Below are 18,314 nucleotides of genomic sequence, written 5' to 3' on the forward strand. Positions count from 1 at the left end.
AACCATCGAATCAGGCGAGAGTAACTCTTCAATACCTTTCCCTTTCAACCGGAAGTTGAAGTGGCCTGAAGTGCTCGACCCCTGGTTTCTGCCTTTCACCTAATGGCGAGCTCCCTGTTTGCACTGCGATCCTCCAGGGATTTTGTATCCCTTAGTGTGCTCCCTGGGGGGCCTTCATTGCGAAAATTATGGTGCCGAACCCCGGCCCTGGGGAGAAAGAGGAATGTCCTGAGACCTGTGGGTGCAAGAGGACTTGGCTGGGCCGGGGAGAAGCTGGCCGTACGGCCTTTGACTCTTTGGCTGTTCACGCGTGTCACAAATGGAGTCTGCGGGAGCCGGTCCTTTTCCACTGCAGGACAGCTACCGCGAGGAACCAAGGGCCAAAACGGCCCCCGCGCAGCAGGGGTGAGTAAGTAGTACCTAGTCAGAGGTGCTATGAGAATTCTGTCAAGCTCCTACGCTCTCCTTCCCTCTCCCTCCTCTCCTTTGACCAAGTCTTACCTGTCCTGAACCTTGACAATGCTTTGCCATTTCCTTCTGGTCATGTTGAAGGTGAAACAAAGTTAAGTGACTTGCGTAGGGTCACACAGTTAGTTTTAAACGGAAGATGAGTCTTCCTGACCCTGAATTTGGTTACCTAGACACCTTGCGTCTGCTTTTATCCCTTCCCAAATCATGAATCCCAAAAAGGAGGCTCTTCAGCTCATCAGTGGTTATTATTATCATTACTGATAATCACTGCCAGGAGCAAAAACTAAAAACTCTCAACTGGCGTTCAAAGCCTGTCGTAACCCCGCCTCCAATCTTCTTACAACTCCTTGCCCTCCCTTGGTCCATTACACTGGACTCCTGGCTGTCCCTTGACTAAGACACTTCCATCTCCGGATCGGGCATTTCCATTGGCTGCCTTCCATGCCTGGAATTCTTTCCTCCTCATTTTTGCCCCCTTGGCTTTCCTTGCTTTTTTCCAAACCCAAGCTAAAACCTCACTTTCAGCAAGCCTTAGTGCAGTCTCTCTATTGATTATTTCCAGTTTATTTTGTATGTGGCCTGTCTGCACATAGTTGTCTCCCCAGTTTGACTGTGAGTTGAGAAGAGGGACTGTCCTGCTTTGATTCCAGTTCCCAGCTCTTAGGAATGTATCTGGGTTAATACTTTTTTGATGGACTTGAAAATTTACTTTTTTTTTTTTTTTTTTTTAATAATACCTTAAGGTTTACAGAATTTATCCCATATAATTCTATGGTATAATATGGATAAATACTTCATACTTTTTCCTGTTATGTGGATCCTGAGATTTCAGTGCTGTAGGAAATTCCCTCTGCAGATCAGCAGCTATTCTTGGAATTTGAGTGACTTACTGAGTCACAGACTCAGTCACATACACAGCCTATATGTGTCATAGTTAGAACTAGAATAAGCCCTCTTCCTAACTTCAAGGCTGACCTACTCATCTAGTCTTAGACTAATAATTGGGTTTTGTTTTATTTTATGTATTTTATTCACAAAGTATATTATATGTTACTTATGACAACCTTTTGAGGTGGATAGTGCTGTCTCCATTTTATAGATGAAGGAAAATACTCAGAAGTTAAGAAACATTCTATAAAGAGTGTGAAGAGCTGGTTAGCTGAGTAACCCAGGGCAGGCCACTTAACCTCTCTGGGCCTTCATTTACTGTTCCTTAAAAATGAGGATCTTAAGACTAAATGATTCCTAAGGTCCTTTCCAATTCTAACATCCTCTGAACTGCAAGATAATACTTTTGGATTTGATTTAAACTGTGTCTTCTGACCTTGTGTCTGTTTCTGTCTCAATACATAGCATTTTCATTTTCTTCTGGGAAAGAATTCCCAGTCAAAACAGTGTTTTTTGTTCCTAAGAGGAAATCATAACCTTTTTTAAGTAATTTAATATCTCAGATAACCTTAGCGAGTGTTCAAGATCAAGAACTATTTTTTTGAATGAATAATCAATATAATCACAATAATAATGGCAATCACTCAAAATGAGAACAGGTTATAGCCCTTAGAAGTGGAGCTGCCTATCAATTTTACTACTTCAGTTTGTTTTTGCTTGTGTGTCAGTATATAGTATGTAATTCTGTATGAGTATTCCTTTGCATTTTAACATCAAAGAATAAATGGGAATTTGTATAAGTTCAAATACATTGTATCAAATATTATTAGGACTTATGTATATTTTGATCAGCATAGATTTTATTACATTTTTATGCAAATCAATAGGATTACATAATTGCATCCTATTATTATTTTTACTGTTGAAATTTCTGTCCTAGTAGCCCGTTTCCTGGAAGTCTCTGGCATTCACATTTGCTATTGGTGGAGCTTTATTGGCTGGCATGAAGTACTTCAAGAAAAAAAAGGAAGAGAGTATGTACAAATCCCTATCCCCTGATGGCCTTTGACCAAAGCATTTTATAATTATATACTAACTAGCATTAGAACTTGTTCTTAGGAGATTTATAGTTCAGTGCTTTAGATTCATTTTTTGTATTTACCCTATAGCATTTTAAGATGTTGCATAAATCTGTTTGGGGACTCATTCTAAGCTATTATAACTTTGTTAGTTTTTTTTAAATTTGGAAATGAGAATATGTTCAAGCTCTTGGTTACTTATACTCCTTACAGACTGTGCCAGACTTTTCCATTTATGCCATCTACATCAATCTCTGCCTTCTCCTGCTCCAAAGAGTAAACTTCATCATGATTTGAGTTCAACTCTCGAAATTATCCTTCATTTCCTCATCTTTTGCTTCACCCTTTGAGAAAGAATTGATCCTTCTTCGGCGTCAATACCTTTATTTGTACTTTTGTTCCAACTCCCCCTTTTCACTCTTGAGAGTTGATTCTTTCTATTGTCTTCAATTTCTTTAGTTTTCCTTTTATTTTTTATTTTTTTATTTTTTTGGTCCACTGGCTCCTGCTGTGTTAATTGAAAAAACTTGACACATCCCTTACAAATTTTCACCTCCCCCTGCCATCCTGTAAAGCTTTCATTTTGCATTTCTTAATCTTTTCTTTGTCAAACTTTTAGAAAAGCCATCTATACTTACTGATTTCACTTTTCCTCTTCACACAATTATTTTATTTATCTATCTAGCTTATAACTAAACCACTCAACTGAAATTGAAACTTCAAGGATACCAACAGTTTTTGAATTGCTAAATTCAACTTCCTTTTCCCAGTCATTGATTTTTGCAGTGTTTTCTACTATTTACTGTCCTCTCCTGGATTCTTTCTACTCTGTGGGTTTTTTGTGGTATTGCTTTCTCATGAATCTTCTACCTGTCATATTGTTCCATCTTAAATTGAACTGTGTATACTTTGGGGCTCTGTCAGAAGTAGTTTCTTCTCCTTAATGATGTCTGATTCTCTTAGTGTCAAGTTTCATTTCTTTGCTGATAACTTAAATCTACATGTCTGGCCCTTAATTCTCTTCATCTGGATGTTCCATAGGTACCTCAAATTTATTATGTCCATAATGGAACTAATTTTCTTCTCCTTAAACTGATCCTTATTCCTGACAACCCTATTTCTGCTAAGGATGCCAGCATCTTTCTAGTTTCAGGTTTACTACCTTGAAATCATCTGCTCTTTTTCATTCTTTCATATTCCACTGGTTGACAAGTTTTGTCAATTCTATATACCTCTTACATCCATTCTTTTCTCCATATATGTTACTGCTACTTTAATTCCATCTTCCAAAAGCAGTCAAATTGATATTTCTACAGTGCAGGTTTTATTTTCTTGCTCAGGGATTTTCATTTTGGTTCCCTTTTTCTTTTAAGTAAAATGTAAATTTCTATTTGACATTTAAAGGCCTTCATAATCTAGCTCGAACCTCGATTTCTAGAATTTCACCTTCCTTTAGTCACAAAGTCAGTTCTTCAGCCAAATTGGCCTCCTTGCTTTTACCCACAATAATCTGTAAACTGCACTCATGCTTTTGAAAGACAGACTGTTCCTCTTCTCTGGAATGTTCTCCTTCTCCTCTTTGCCTCCTGAAATTCCTAACTCCCTTTCAATTCTGTACTTGTGTTAACCCCCTTTATATGAACTTTTCTTATTAGCATATCTCATTTTTTTTGATATATGTTTGGTACTTATGTCTATATGCATATTGTTTCTCCTCAATAGCTGTATACTTCTTGACAGTATCTACTTCATTTTGTCTTTGAGTTAATAGTGCCATAAATGCTTGTTGAATTGAATACAATTTTTCAGTTTTAAATCAGTTATGAGTATACTAATGATTTAGCATTCAGTTTTTTTCCTGTTACTTTGTTTTATGCGAATTATAGGTAGAAATTATATCATATATTATTTGTTTCCCTTACTTAACTGTATTCCTTGGCTGACAAAGTGATGAACAAGTGAGTGTCCTAGCTACTTATTAATTTTTAATATTTTGTTTTAGAGTTAGAGAAGGAACGGAAGCGAACCATAGGAAAACCTTTACTTGGAGGACCTTTCTCACTCATGGATCACAATGGAGAACCCAAAACTGATAAGGACTACTTGGGACAATGGATTCTAATATATTTTGGTTTCACACATTGTCCTGATATTTGTCCAGAGGAACTGGAAAAAATGATAGCTGTAGTGGATGAAATTGGTAAGAGATATTGTCTTCTAATCAATATGTTCCCATATTGTATTTCTTACTGCTTCTTATAATATCTTATTGGAAATTTATGAGAACATTTTCAGTATCATATTAGTCTGTTGCTTTGGTGAATTTTCTAAGTTCATTTTCAACCTTGTAAAAGACTGATTTGTTGTTATTTATTCACTTAAGTTATATCTGACTCTGTGACCCTTTTGGGGGTTTTCTTGGCAAAAATACTGGAATGGTTTGCCATTTCCTTCTTCAGTTTATTTTTTATAGGTAAGGAAACTGAGGCAAAGAGGATTAAGTATATTTGGAACTACATTTGAATTCAGGTCTTCCTGACTCTAAGCCTGCTGTTCTCTCCACTGAGCTATCCAGCTAACCCTAAATCACAACCTGTAACTTTGACTTAACATTAGCAAAACCTATTTTTCAAACATCTCCTATACATAGTAGTAATAGTAGATGATGCTACTTAATCATTTATCTTTTTCTCATCACCTTCTTTACATAGTTCAGGATAGTGTTAACTTTCTTGAATGTCATGGTTTCTTATTTTGATTCTTCTAGTTTGATATTGAATTTGATCTTTGTTCCTAAAGTCAGTGGTCTAAGAACACTATTTTATTTTTTATTTATTTATTTTTTTCTGAGGCTGGGGTTAAGTGACTTGCCCAGGGTCACACAGCTAGGAAGTATTAAGTGTCTGAGATCAAATTTGAACTCAGGTCCTCCTGAATTCAAGGCTGGTGCTCTATCCACTGCACCACCTAGCTGCCCCCTAGGAACACTACTTTAGAAATAACTTTGACATCAGTAAAAAGTCATTTTTTGTCTTTTAAAAATAAAACCACTTTCTTTTTTTTTCTTTTTCTTTTTTTTTTGGGGGGGGGGAATGATTTCACCATTTCTAGTGCCTACCAATTTTTCAAAGAAGGTAATCATTAAGTATAGACATGAAACTTCCATACTTTTTACAAGCCTTACAATCTTCTTTCTTATTCCAGGACCATATTTTCCTAGTTTTTATCACTATTGTCCTTTATTGATGCCACCATGTGTTTATTTAAGTTGGAAGGCCTTGACAGATTCTTAATAAAATTTATCTTTCTATTTTCTTCTTTTCTAAAAGATATTAATAATAAGCCATACAACAGTGCAGTGCAAAAAATTCTCATGAAATGATGATTGCTTTTATGTTTGTTTGTTTTTTTTATAGCAAGAATGGCAAGATTTATATAATTTTCTTCCCTTAATGATATATTGCTAGATATTGTTTACCAGACAAGAATCTCATACTTAAGATTACATGCATCTTAGCTTATTTTTGTAGACAATCTACACAATCTGCTGCTAAGACCTTCTGGTCTCTCTCTCTCTTTTTTTTTTTTTTTTTTTTTTTTTTTTTTTTTGCTTCTTTGGCACTGTCACTGTTGTAGCAGAAAGGGAATAGAACTAAACTATTTTGTTTTTTCTTTGATTTATGAGTTGTTTTGGCTAAAGAATTTATTACCAAATGGTTAGGCTTTCTTATTTCAATCCTCTGATTTGGCTGTGGTTTCATAGAAGTATTTTCTCCTTAGGTTCCTGCCCTTAACCCCAAAATACTGTTATTTCATTAGTTTTCTTGACATTCATGATAATTTACAATCATGCAGTATCACTACTTGATCAGTATTACAATTGCAATTACAATAGTTTTTAAAAACTTAAATAAGGTATTAAAAATGTATCTTAAGTCTGGACTGCTCATAATAAATACTGGATATAAAAATGTGCCCGCATTAATTTTGTCCTATTCTGGAGATGGTTCTTTTAGGCGAAAGTGTTTTCTTCAACTGAATTTGTTTTTAGGCCAGCTGAAACAAAGTTAAAATTTAAAGTTTGTCTTCTTAAAGACCAAAGTGAAAATCCTTGATATATATATATATATATATATATATATATATATATATATATATATATATATATATATATATATATATATATATATGGTATGTGAATCAAAAAATTATAAGTTATTGAAAACTCTTTAAGTACAGTAGATTCACACTGTTAGATATTGAATAGACTGATTATTCCATCACTTATTAATTTATTAATTATTTAATTGTTCCATTACTTTCAATAGCTTGTGAAAGTTTGTGAACCAAATATTTTCAGACAATAAAAACTTTTCTTTTAAAATACTAAAGGAATAAATTTCCATTTTCAAAAGTTTGAAGTTCTTAATGATGGAGAGAAGACATATATTCAGTCTGCATATGTAGGGAATAGAACCAGAGGAAAATAGTATACAGAGGCATTCATGGATAAAAGGTCAGCTTTACATTAAGTAATAGTAATTTTGCTATCTGCATTGGTTTGAAGGCATTTCCTTACTATGCTCTTTAATAAAATCACAAGTAATGAAAGTAATTAAGGGATGAATGAAATCATAGACTCCCCAAAACCCACAGTATAATAAGCATTTGAAAAGGAAAAATGGTCGAGCACATCTACTAATAAATTGTTTTTGGAAGAAATTGTAATTATTGTTGCCACAGACAGTCATAAGAAGAGGTATGGCAGAATAAGTTCTGTTTTCTTGGCTCTTTGATCAGATCTTTTTCTATTACTTACCTTAATTCTTCCCAATTCTTTTCTCTGGTCTTTTTCTCTAGTTGGTTATGATGAGCCACAAAGGTTGGGTGCTTGGCTGTGGCTCAACTCTCCAATCCACTAAAAAAGTGTGTGTATATGAACAGGTGTCATGTATTCATCACTATTTTCAGACACTAAGGCAGAGCTTAGGGAAATAACTTATTTATTTATTTATTTATTTTTCACTAGAGCATTGTCTATTATTAATTACTACTTAACATAAATGAATATACTCCAGTTGTTATCTAAGAATAAGAAGCAGTTTGTTTAAGTTTGTATATGCTAAATGACATCCATTGTAGTGAATGTTTAATAAATGTTTTATAAAGCAGCATGATGCAATGTAAAATTATGGAGTAAAAATCAGAATATCCAAGTTGATATGCTTCTAAAACTGTAAGTCCTTCTGGGATGTAACCAGAAATAGTATTAGCATTTTTATAATAAACTGGAATAGAATTACTTTTCACAGGCTTAATTTCCAAAATATATAGAGAATTGACTCTAATTTATAAGAAATCAAGGCATTCTCCAATTGATAAATGGTCAAAAAATATGAGCAGACAATTTTCAGATGATGAAATTGAAACTATTTCCACACATGAAAGAGTGTTCCAAACCACTATTGATCAGAGAAATGCAAATTAAGACAACTCTGAGATACCACTACACACCTGTCAGATTGACTAAGATGACAGGAAAAAATAATGATGAATGTTGGAGGGGATGTGGGAAAACTGGGACATTGATGCATTACTGGTGGAGTTGTGAACGAATCCAACCATTCTGGAGAGCAGTCTAAAATTATGCCCAAAAAATGATCAAACTGTGCATACCCTTTGATCCAGCAGTGATACTACTGGGCTTATATCCCAAAGAGATACTAAAGAAGGGAAAGGGACCTGTATGTACCAAAATGTTTGTGGAGGTTCTTTTTGTAGTGGCTAGAAACTGGAAAAATGAATGGATGCCCATCAATTGGAGAATGGTTGGGTAAATTGTGGTATATGAATGTTATAGAATATTGTTCTGTAAGAAATGACCAGCAGGATGAATACAGAGAGGCTTGGAGAGACTTACATCAACTGATGCTGAGTGAAATGAGCAGAACCATAAGATCATTATACACTTCAACAACGATACTGTATGAGGATGTATTCTGATGGAAATGGATATTTTCGACAAAGAGAAGATCTAATTTAGTTCCAATTGATCAGTGATGGACAGAATCAGCCACACCCAGAAAAGGAACACTGGGAAATGAGTGTAAACTGTTTGCACTTTTGTTTTTCTTCCCAGGTTATTTTACTTTCTAAATTCTCCCTGTGCAACAAGAGAACTGTTCAGTTAGAATTACTTTTCACTACGCTGTTAATTGCTTTCTTTTTCTAAAAAGGAGTTGTGGAAGATAAAAAGCCACATTAGAATGATCTTAAATCCTCAGTCTGTTATTTAAGCTACTGAACTAATCTGTTAATATTGATCTCTACTAATAAAAACTATCTTTCAGATAGTATTCCAACTCTGCCAAATTTAATACCACTTTTCATCACTATTGACCCTGAGAGAGATAACAGAGAAGCTATTGCAAAGTATGTGAAAGGTAAGATATGATTATTTTTATTTTTTCTATTAAAAATTATGCATATGTGCTATTATTTATTTTTGGCTATTTTGAGGCTTTTCATAATGCTTTCATATGTATTATTTCATTTGAGGTAGGTAGGAGGGAACTGTGTTATGAAGGATTTTGAATGCAAGAACATTATTTATATCTAAATATTTTTTAAAAATATTTTTACATTTTACATATGTGTATATATTGCATATATATATAATTATTTATTTATTGACTTGTTTATTTATTTTTGCTGGAGCAATTGGGATTAAGTGACTTGCCACAGCTAGGAAATGTTCAAATGTCTGAGATCAAATTTGAACTCAGGACCTCTTGACTTCAGGGCTGGTGCTCTATCCACTGCACCACTTAACCGCCCCCAGAGCATTTTATATTTGTTCTTGGTGGTAAACAAAAATCAGAGTTTGTTAAGTAAAGCTAATGTGATCAGACCTGAGCTTAAGGGAAATTACTTTAATGACTTAGTGGAGGAAGATTGGATTGCAGAGGGGAGTGGAAGGGAGTGATAACTCCTAGGTTATTAGTGTGACATTGGAAGGATGATGATGCTCTCTATAGTAATAAGGAATTTAGGAGATGGGAAATATTTAGGAGAAAAAGATACTAAAGTTCCTTTTTGGACACATTGAGTATAAGATGTCTGCTGAATATTCAGTTTGAGACATCCACAAGACAGTTGGAGATGAGAGGTTAGAAATAACAGTTTGGGATAGGATAAATAAATTTGGGAATCATTAGCATAGAGATTGTAATTTAATCTATGGGAGCTGATGACATTACCAAATAAAGTAATATAGAATCTTTTTTCTGGCAAGGACAAAAATTATCAACTTAATAGAACTCAAGCAATGGAATGTTATTATACTTAACGTTCAGATCATCATCACCTGCAGTTTCTTTAAGCAAATGATTTTTTTGAACATGGGCAGGTTGTTCTACACCTTGGTATAGAGGTAGAAAAGAAGAAGATCCAAGACAAAAACATCAAGGACACCTGTGATTAGAAGGCATGATCTAAAGGAGGATCCAGTAAAGGATATATACAAAGAGTGGTCAGAAAAAAAGGAAGAGAACCAGGAAACAATGGTGTACTGAAAATATAAAGAACAGAACAACACTGTCAAAGAATAAGGATTGAGAAAGGCCTTTGGTTTTGACAAGTAAGGGACCATTAGTAACTTTGGAAAGAAGTTTTGGTGAAATGGTAAGATTAGAAACAGATAATATGGAATTAAGGAAAGAGTAAAAGGAGAAAAAGTAGAGGCTTTTAGTTGGCCTTTTTGAGAAGTTTAAATTACAAAGGGCAGAAGAAATATAGGATAATAATTAGCAGGGATGGAAAGATCAAGTGAAAGATTTTTCAGGGTAAGGGATTGTAATTAGCAGAAAATGAACAGGTAGAGAGAAAGGTTGAAAATAAGTGAGAATAAGTTGAACAAGTAGAAGAATTGGATTAGTCTTATTAAAGAGTAAAGCCCTTGCATCATATGAGACAAGGGTGGAGCACCAATGGCAGAAGCACCTGAGTGATAGAAGAAATATGGAAGAAGAGGAAGTTGATGGCAAATGGCCTCAATTTTTTCTGCACTTAATGAAGCAGGGTTCTCAGCTGAAAGGTGGGGGAAGGATTAACCATGAAAAATTTGAGGAGAGATGGAAAGTAAGATATTGATTTGATAAGGGAAGATAGAGTAGGATTACCTAGTAACAGTGAGGTGCCAGTTGAGGTTATATAATACGAGTATTACTTTATAATAATATTTTGTAATAATAGTATTCACTTTATAATTTGAAAAGCATGTTGCACATGCTATTTTATTTGATCTTGATTGAATAATGCAAAATTGGATTGTAATGTATTCCACTTCTAGTATTGGCTTACGACTACCAATGTCTTGACCTTCAGTTTTCTTTATAGGAAGACCTCAATTACCAAAGAATGTGCTATGTATATATTGTCCAGGTTCCAAAGATAACTTAACAAAAGGCTTTTTAGCCAATAGAATGAATTTAGAGTTGAAAGGAATCTTAGAAATAAAAAATCAAGACATGATTCATCCCCAAGTTATATTTTCCTTTTCCTAATCAATTGGTCCAAGTACTTGTCTCAGCAACCTAACTGCCATCTTGAAATTAGGCAATTCATTTTAATCCTTTACATTTTCACAAAATGGATGGTTCTTAGGAGTTCTTTTAATCCTGATTTTATTGAGACTATTTACTTATTATTGATAGAGGTTAGGACTTCATTTCAGGTAAAGCATTTTGATGGGTACGTATGCTTGTTCCATTGCACTGATTGTTTTTGTTTTTCTAGACCAATTCTGTCTTAATCACAGATTAGAGCTAGGCCCTTGGATAAATCAAATAAATCACTTAAATACCTTGATAACGATGATCAAACCTCTTAACTATTTTGATCTTCAGTTTCTTTATCTATAAAATGAGAGGGGTTAGATAATCCCTAAGGTCACTTCTAGATTCTAAATATTGTCACAATAACTTTCTTTCTTAAAAGTAGAATTGGGTTTTGTTTTTGTAACAAATACACTACACATTTTAGATTAGTTACTTATTTAGGAAAAGATGGGGACTTGGGGAAAAGAGAAGGAATCTTGAGAACATATTACCTCTTTCTTCCCAACTCCTCTTTCAGGTAAACTCCAATGCCTTCCTCCAGGATTAAATATAAAGTCGTTTGATATTTAAAGCTTTTTACAACCTCTCTTTAGTCTTTTCAGTTTTCTTAGACTCTTGCACCCTTCTGCATTCTCTGATCTTGCTATATTGTTGGTTTTGTTTTATCTTACAACATTTTTGCACTTTCTACTCCCCTTGTCTGTAATACTCTCCAATTCAGCCTCTGACTCTTAAATCCTTGCATTGAACTCAACTCAGTCACCACCTCCTGTGGAAGGGTTTTTCTAGTCCCCCCAACTTTGGTGAAACCATTCTATTTATATTGTATGTATCTTATAGATACTTTTTTTTGGCATGTTGTCTGCCTCTGTACTTAGCTTGTATGTTCTAATTTATATATGTTGTCTCCCTCAGGGTTGTAAGCTCTTTGAGTTTTGATTTGGTAGTTTTTTATATTATTTGTAGTTATTTGTATGTTAATACTTAGCAGTGTGAGGAACCTAGTAAATACTTAATAAATATGGCCGTTTTATTTATGAAATCAAATTGAAGCAATTACTTCATGAAGGCATTGGTAGCTGAATCATCCTCAGTTTAATCCAAATCATGGCTTTTGGGTTTTATCCCGTTTTTTAGGACAGCTACAACCATCATTAGAAGTAAGACATTTTAATTTAACTGAAACATTCATCTTAAATATTACAATTATTTTTATTCAATAGATAAATATTGTTTTAATAACAGATAAAATATAGTTTACTTGTATGTTTTTTAATATTAAATTTATCAGTTATTTGAAATGAAGAATTTTTATAGTAGCAAAATTTAATCTTATTTCTACAGGTTAGTAAGAAACTTAAAAAAAATATGGATATATAGTTAATAGTCTTCACCTTCTTTCTAAGTAGAATTAAAAAAAAAAATTAAACTGTCTTACTTTTTTGATTCCTGGACAGTTTTTCAATTTAAAATAAATTTAGTCCAAAAGAAAAAAATGTTTTTTACACCTGTTGAAAGGTATTTTTGATAGTAAAAAAAAAAAAAAAAAAGTAGCAAAAAATGAATTTAGGTGAAATGTTTTTCACTTTTTCACTAATTTGACTTTTTAAAACTTCACCAACATGGATCCTTAGTTGGTTTATTTTTTAGTCAAGAAATTGATTATAGATGATTTTATGGAAAGGTAGCCCAAGCATAGACAACTCTTCTTTATTAGTAGTTGAGCATTGACACAGGTACTAAGCATTAAATGTATTAACAAGAATATTATCTCAAGATAGTGTAAAACTTGCTATAAACTACTTAATTATGACATTTTCTTTATAAGGTTGCACAATAAAATATCCCAATTCTTTGATAATTTTTTGAGTTTTACTAAATGAAAGCTTTACTTAGTTATTTACAAATTTTTGTTAACTCCCAAAAGTGATGTAAATGAAAAAAGTGATTTAAAGAGATCTGAATTTGACTCCTGCCTCTACCTCTAACTCTATTTTTTCCCTTATTTTTTGTTGTTGTTATTTTTAGTAATATTTTGGTGAAGCATTTGGGGTTAAGTGACTTGACCAGGGTCACACAACTAGGTAGTATTAAGTATCTGAGGCTAGATTTGAACTCAGGTCCTCCTGACTTCAGGGAGGGTCAATTGTGCCATCTACCTACCCTCTCTCCCTCTAACTTTTGAGCAAGTTATGTAATCTGTCGGGACTCAGTTTCACTGGTAAAATGAAGAGATTGGATTAGATAATTTGTGGTGTCTTTTCCAATTTAACATTCTGTAAATCTTTTTAAAAATGTAGACTGGCTTTGAAGTGGTAGTTACCATTAAAGAGTTTGAATAGTTTTAGATTGTCTTTAGTCTTATGATCTTAACAGATGAAATTCCTAGCACCGTAGCAGCTTAGAAATAGTTGGGATCAAGCAAAATCATAGGGTACATCCAAACAGACATATTTCATTTAACACTGGCAGTTAATGTTGAGAGACCAAATGTATTACATGTATTACATCAAAACCATGCTCATTTGTTGGTTTCCTTTTTAGAATTTTCTCCCAAGCTAGTTGGCTTGACAGGTGGTCCAAAAGAGATTGATCAAGTTGCCAGAGCATACAGAGTTTATTACAGTCCAGGACCCAAGGATGAAGATGAAGACTATATAGTAAGTAAATGCTCAGTCCCAATCCTAGTTACTTATATTTCCATGTTAACCTCTGGAGAATATAATTGAATTTGAGGATGAAAAATAGATAAATAAAAGAAAGAGAATTTGCACTAATCACATGCAGTTCCTTAAGGACATATTTTTGTTTTGAGATCAGAATCATTGAGGGTCAAAATACCAAACTTCAAGGTTATAATTTCCTGCCAAGGTAGGTTTTTGGACTTTTTTTTTTGTAAAGAAAAGAAAGTTATCATTTGTGAATAAATTAGATTTTCATTGTTTAAATTATTTAGCTTCCCCATTTGTAGTCTTATTTCTGTGGGAAAATATGCTTTGAATTGACATTGCTAACATTATTTTAGAATAAAACTAGTTTGTAAGTTGGGTTCTGGTCATAATCCATGTGAAGGTCTCTAGTCTTCACACTAATAATGGGGCACAGAATAATCTTCTCCCAACCTTGCACATCCACTTCCCATAGGCGGCCTCCAAGTTTGCAGCAACCAGACTTCCTACAAGTCTCTCCAAATACCTGACCTATCATTTCCAGAAGCCCCAAGGATAATACTACCTTTGGAAATCAATGAGGTAGAAGACAAAGGAAAGGCAAAATAGTATGGGGAAAAAGCATTGTATCTGAAGCAGAAGACCTTGGTTCAGATTTTATACCTCTGCTAATACCTGTGTGATTTCTCCCCTTTTTTATATTTTATACCTGTGTGATTTCTCCCCTTTTTTTGTGAGTCTTAGTGTTCTCATTCATGAAATGAGGGAGTTCAATTAACTGATTTCTAAGGGTCCTCTTAGCTTTGATCTTTAGGAAATGTTTATTTTAGGGTTGTTGTGTAAGTTGACCAGTAGAGGGAGCCATGATTCTGGTCCTTAGATTTTTGTTGCTAGGGCACATAATTATTTTCCTTGAGTAGACATAAGACTTTACCAATGATTTACCAATGGTAGACTTTTAGATCCATAGAGGGAAAGATTATGGAATAGTAATTTTAGAGTTAGGCCGGCCCTCAAGAGGCTTCTTAATTTGTCCTTTATTTTGCAGATGAGTAAAATGAGGCCTATGAAAGTTAAATGACTTTAGGTTCCTCCAGTAGTAAGATACAGAATTAGTCTTTAATGCAGAGGCAGTCTTTAATACCAGTGATTCCAAACTTATTGATCTTTACTTTGTACCACAATGATGATGAAGGAAAGGGGACCATATAGGTCACCAAAGAAGAGGAGCAAATTGGCCAGAGTGAAAATAGAGCAGATTGAAAGTTCTATGCTAATCAGTAGAGGTACAAGTAACCAAGAATTCCAGCTTGGGTGAAATAAGATCAGTTCTTTTTTTTTTTTTTTTTTTTTTTTTTTAAATTAAAAAAAAAAGTTGTAGAATCAAGCCTTTTTAATCCCTGAAGAGAGAAAAGTAAAGCAGGCATACAGCTGAATGTTAAAGAACTTTATTGTCTAGAAAATTAATCAAGTACATTTAAGCCTTAAAGTGCTCCCCCACTTAGTTATTCAGAGACAAAAGAAAACATTAGCTATTTTAATTCCCTCAGCATAAATTTCTTGCTTTAAATCAATAGACCTTTGTCACTTGACTCTATTTACATGTGCATATATAAGAAATAACTTTATACCATTTGTGTTTGTATTTGTGTATGTGTTTCTAGTTTAGTACTAAGTATGCATTCTAATCCTTCTTGCCAGATAACAGCCAAATATACTATTAATTCTGAGGACTTAGTTACTAAGTATTATTATTATGCTCTTGATTGATCAATACAATATTTGAACTATCCTTTTTAAAATAGGACTTCCTGGAAACATTTAGTTAAGAAAATGTCTGTTCTAACCTTACATTAGACAAAAGGAATTTTTAAAATAATATATTATTTTAAATTTTTGTTTATATGCCTTTTTAGGAAAATACACAGAGGAGCTTTACTTCAGATAGGATCACGTGATGGTGAAGCTTATAAATGATATCCCTCTGAAGTCATCTTAAATGCATTATCCTTTTTTCTTTTCTGGTATAGTTCCTAAAACCATCTCTGGTTTACTTTTCTCTAATTTAAGGTTGGATTAGCTATAAGTGATCTTAGCTAAATGTCTCCAGAAAGTCCTATTAAAAAATTCCTGTGAATTTTTGTTTCACACTGCTTGCTTTCTTTAAAAGTAGGTAATAAATTATACATATTACTTTTAAAATTATCTTAGTTTTCTATATTTCTTTCTGGACTTCCTACTGTTCTCACTTGTACATTTAAAAAATTTACAATGTCCCTCCTTTTTGTATCAGTATTATTATCCTCATCCTCTTCTCTCATATTATGTACATATTCTTAGAAGCAGCTATTTAGTGAAGTAGATAGAGCACCGGCCTTGAAGTCAGGAGGACCTGAGTTCAAATTCAGCCTCAGACACTTAATACTTCCTAGCTGTGTGACACTGTGCAAGTCACTTAACCCCAACTGCCTCCCCCCACCCAAAAAAAAAACAAAAAACCCACGATCATGTACATAGTTTTAAATACTATTTCCAAGTAGTTGTATTGAATAGGTTGGATCTCTTTCACACTCAGCACAAGGCAAGAAAACTTACTTCATGGAATAGTTGGTCATTTACATTTTTTTTTTTTAGCATGACTGATGATCTCTGTTGGCTTTGGAGAATCTCAGTGTAAAATCACTCAGGTTGGGAAGAAAGAATCAAGAAGCATACCCAACCTTCCCTGGAGCATGTATGAGTAGAAAGGGTGAAACTTGAAGTCAGTGATTTCTTTTCTTTTCTTTTCTTTCTTTTTTTCTTTTTTTTAAATCCACAGCTGTTGCTTATCTCATCAGTTTCTTATTTTCTTCTTTTTATACAGGTGGATCATACAATAATAATGTACTTGATTGGCCCAGATGGTGAATTTCTGGATTATTTTGGCCAAAACAAGAAGAATTCAGAAATAGCTGGTTCAATTGCTGCACACATGAGGGAGCACAAGAAGAAACACTAAAATAATGCTATTTATATTTCAGTGACATTTTCTTACTAGTAAGAGTGCTTTATCTCCCTTAGGAGATGGTATGTATAATTTTCAGTTCCTCTGAATCCTTGTACCCTGAATACACTGGATGTTTGTCCTATCCAGAGCATAGAAGAAAAAAGACAAGTTTGCTCAGTTCTTTGAATTGTAATGATTAAAGCAGGAAATCTCTCAAGAAGTTCTTTTCATTGTGCAGCTGAAGTATGGGGAGAGATTGAAGCAATAGCTAGTGATAGCATAAAAAAACATAGATGTAATTTCTTACCCTATATTTTATCTTGCTGACCTGATCTCTTGGCTTCACAGACACTTCTGAATTGTGGCAAATTATTTCTAGAGAAAAGGAAGAACCTGTATAGTACTATTTCTCTTCTCTGATTTTTGGTGGCTGCTGTTAAAAAGGAGGAAAAAAAAAAGTCTTACTGAGAACAAAGATAATTTTTTGTATTTAAAAGCAGAAATACCACCCTTATTGCTTGTTTACTTAACCTGCATCAGTTCATTTGGGAGAGGGGGAACTGATAAGTTTTGATTTTTTTTTTTTTTTTTTTTTTAAGTTGGGAATAATTACATTGGTTTCTTATATGTATTCTTTGTTCTGTGAAGGAGTGTAAAATAAAAGTGTTCATCTCTTTTGCATCATTTAGCTCAGAGTGTTTTTGTTTCGGTTTGTTTTTTAGTCTAATTATATACAAGATCTTCATTGTTGTTTTGAACCTATTGGCAAATCACTTTACTTCTCTGGGATTTTGTGCAATATGAGGGGTTTGGACTGAATGATCTATAAGATTTGGTCTAACATTCTACAATTGCCACCCTTCAAACTTGATACTATTTGAACCTAAAATGAATAATACTGCTCTAGAGATAGGAGGAGATTTTGCCAAATTTTAGGTTTAATGGAATCAGTTCAGAGAAAACAACCTAAGTGTTGAATAAATATATTTGTCATATGAATGATTAAGTTTTAGCCTGAACTTTTTTAACATTTGCTTGTCCTGTGCTCCCAGACTTCACTACCAATTTTATTGTGAATAGAGTAGATAGCATTTGATATTGTGGAATATTGATTATATGTCCTGTGTAAAAAAGGCATAGACCTAACTTGATTGTTTTGAAAATACCCTTTAAAAACAGTAACTCAAGAGGAATCAAATAGTTACATTAGCTTCATGCCATCAGAACCTTATCTAGTTGTAGAACATCAAGATACCAGGATCCAAATTGCTATATTGTATTTCAAGGAATCTTCTAACTGTCATCCTCTTAATACCTTGGGATGATGTATTTATTATTCTAGTTGCCTTATTGGATCTCCTGAATAACATGCTTTATTTTTCCATCATTATTTGATTTTCTATGGTGGGAGCCCTTATAAAATAATACTGCCTTCCTTTTTTAAGGCTAGCAAACTCCTTTCCTAGTTCTTTTCACTTAATGAACTCCCACATCCACAAAGGTATGTGTTAGGGGGTGTCCTTTCATATCTCTTCATTTGAATACTGCTTTACAATTATGTTTACTTTAGATTTTTTTAGTGTGTATTTTCCATTTACATTGT

The 18,314-nt window shown here is 33.5% G+C and overlaps 1 protein-coding gene across 2 annotated transcripts; it reads left to right on the top strand.

Moving 5' to 3' along the window:
• Window positions 1–35: 35 nt before the first annotated feature.
• Window positions 36–17,392, top strand: SCO1 (synthesis of cytochrome C oxidase 1). 2 transcript variants are annotated; one of them, XM_074312054.1, is made up of 6 exons: window positions 36–405; window positions 2,303–2,393; window positions 4,441–4,638; window positions 8,789–8,881; window positions 13,601–13,716; window positions 16,589–17,392. In XM_074312054.1, the coding sequence occupies exons 1-6, from the start codon at window positions 103–105 to the stop codon at window positions 16,721–16,723; spliced, it is 936 nt and encodes a 311-aa protein (XP_074168155.1). In that variant the 5' UTR covers window positions 36–102; the 3' UTR covers window positions 16,724–17,392. The 2 variants fall into 2 exon arrangements, with proteins under 2 accessions (XP_074168155.1, XP_074168156.1); XM_074312055.1 differs by lacking the exon at window positions 2,303–2,393 and having other exon boundaries at window positions 53–405.
• Window positions 17,393–18,314: the final 922 nt, after the last annotated feature.

Source organism: Sminthopsis crassicaudata, chromosome 4, assembly GCF_048593235.1.
Source record: "Sminthopsis crassicaudata isolate SCR6 chromosome 4, ASM4859323v1, whole genome shotgun sequence".
Classification (NCBI taxonomy): Eukaryota; Metazoa; Chordata; class Mammalia; order Dasyuromorphia; family Dasyuridae; genus Sminthopsis; species Sminthopsis crassicaudata.

What these genes read in the sequence shown, in the direction of transcription:
- SCO1 (XM_074312054.1), top strand. Translation starts at nt 103, where the DNA reads ATGGCGAGCTCCCTGTTTGCACTGCGATCCTCCAGGGATTTTGTATCC. An exon ending in AGCTGTAGTGGATGAAATTG is followed by an intron (nt 4,639 to 8,788) that starts GTAAGAGATATT and finishes ACTATCTTTCAG; the next exon opens with ATAGTATTCCAACTCTGCCA. An exon ending in TATTGCAAAGTATGTGAAAG is followed by an intron (nt 8,882 to 13,600) that starts GTAAGATATGAT and finishes TTTCCTTTTTAG; the next exon opens with AATTTTCTCCCAAGCTAGTT.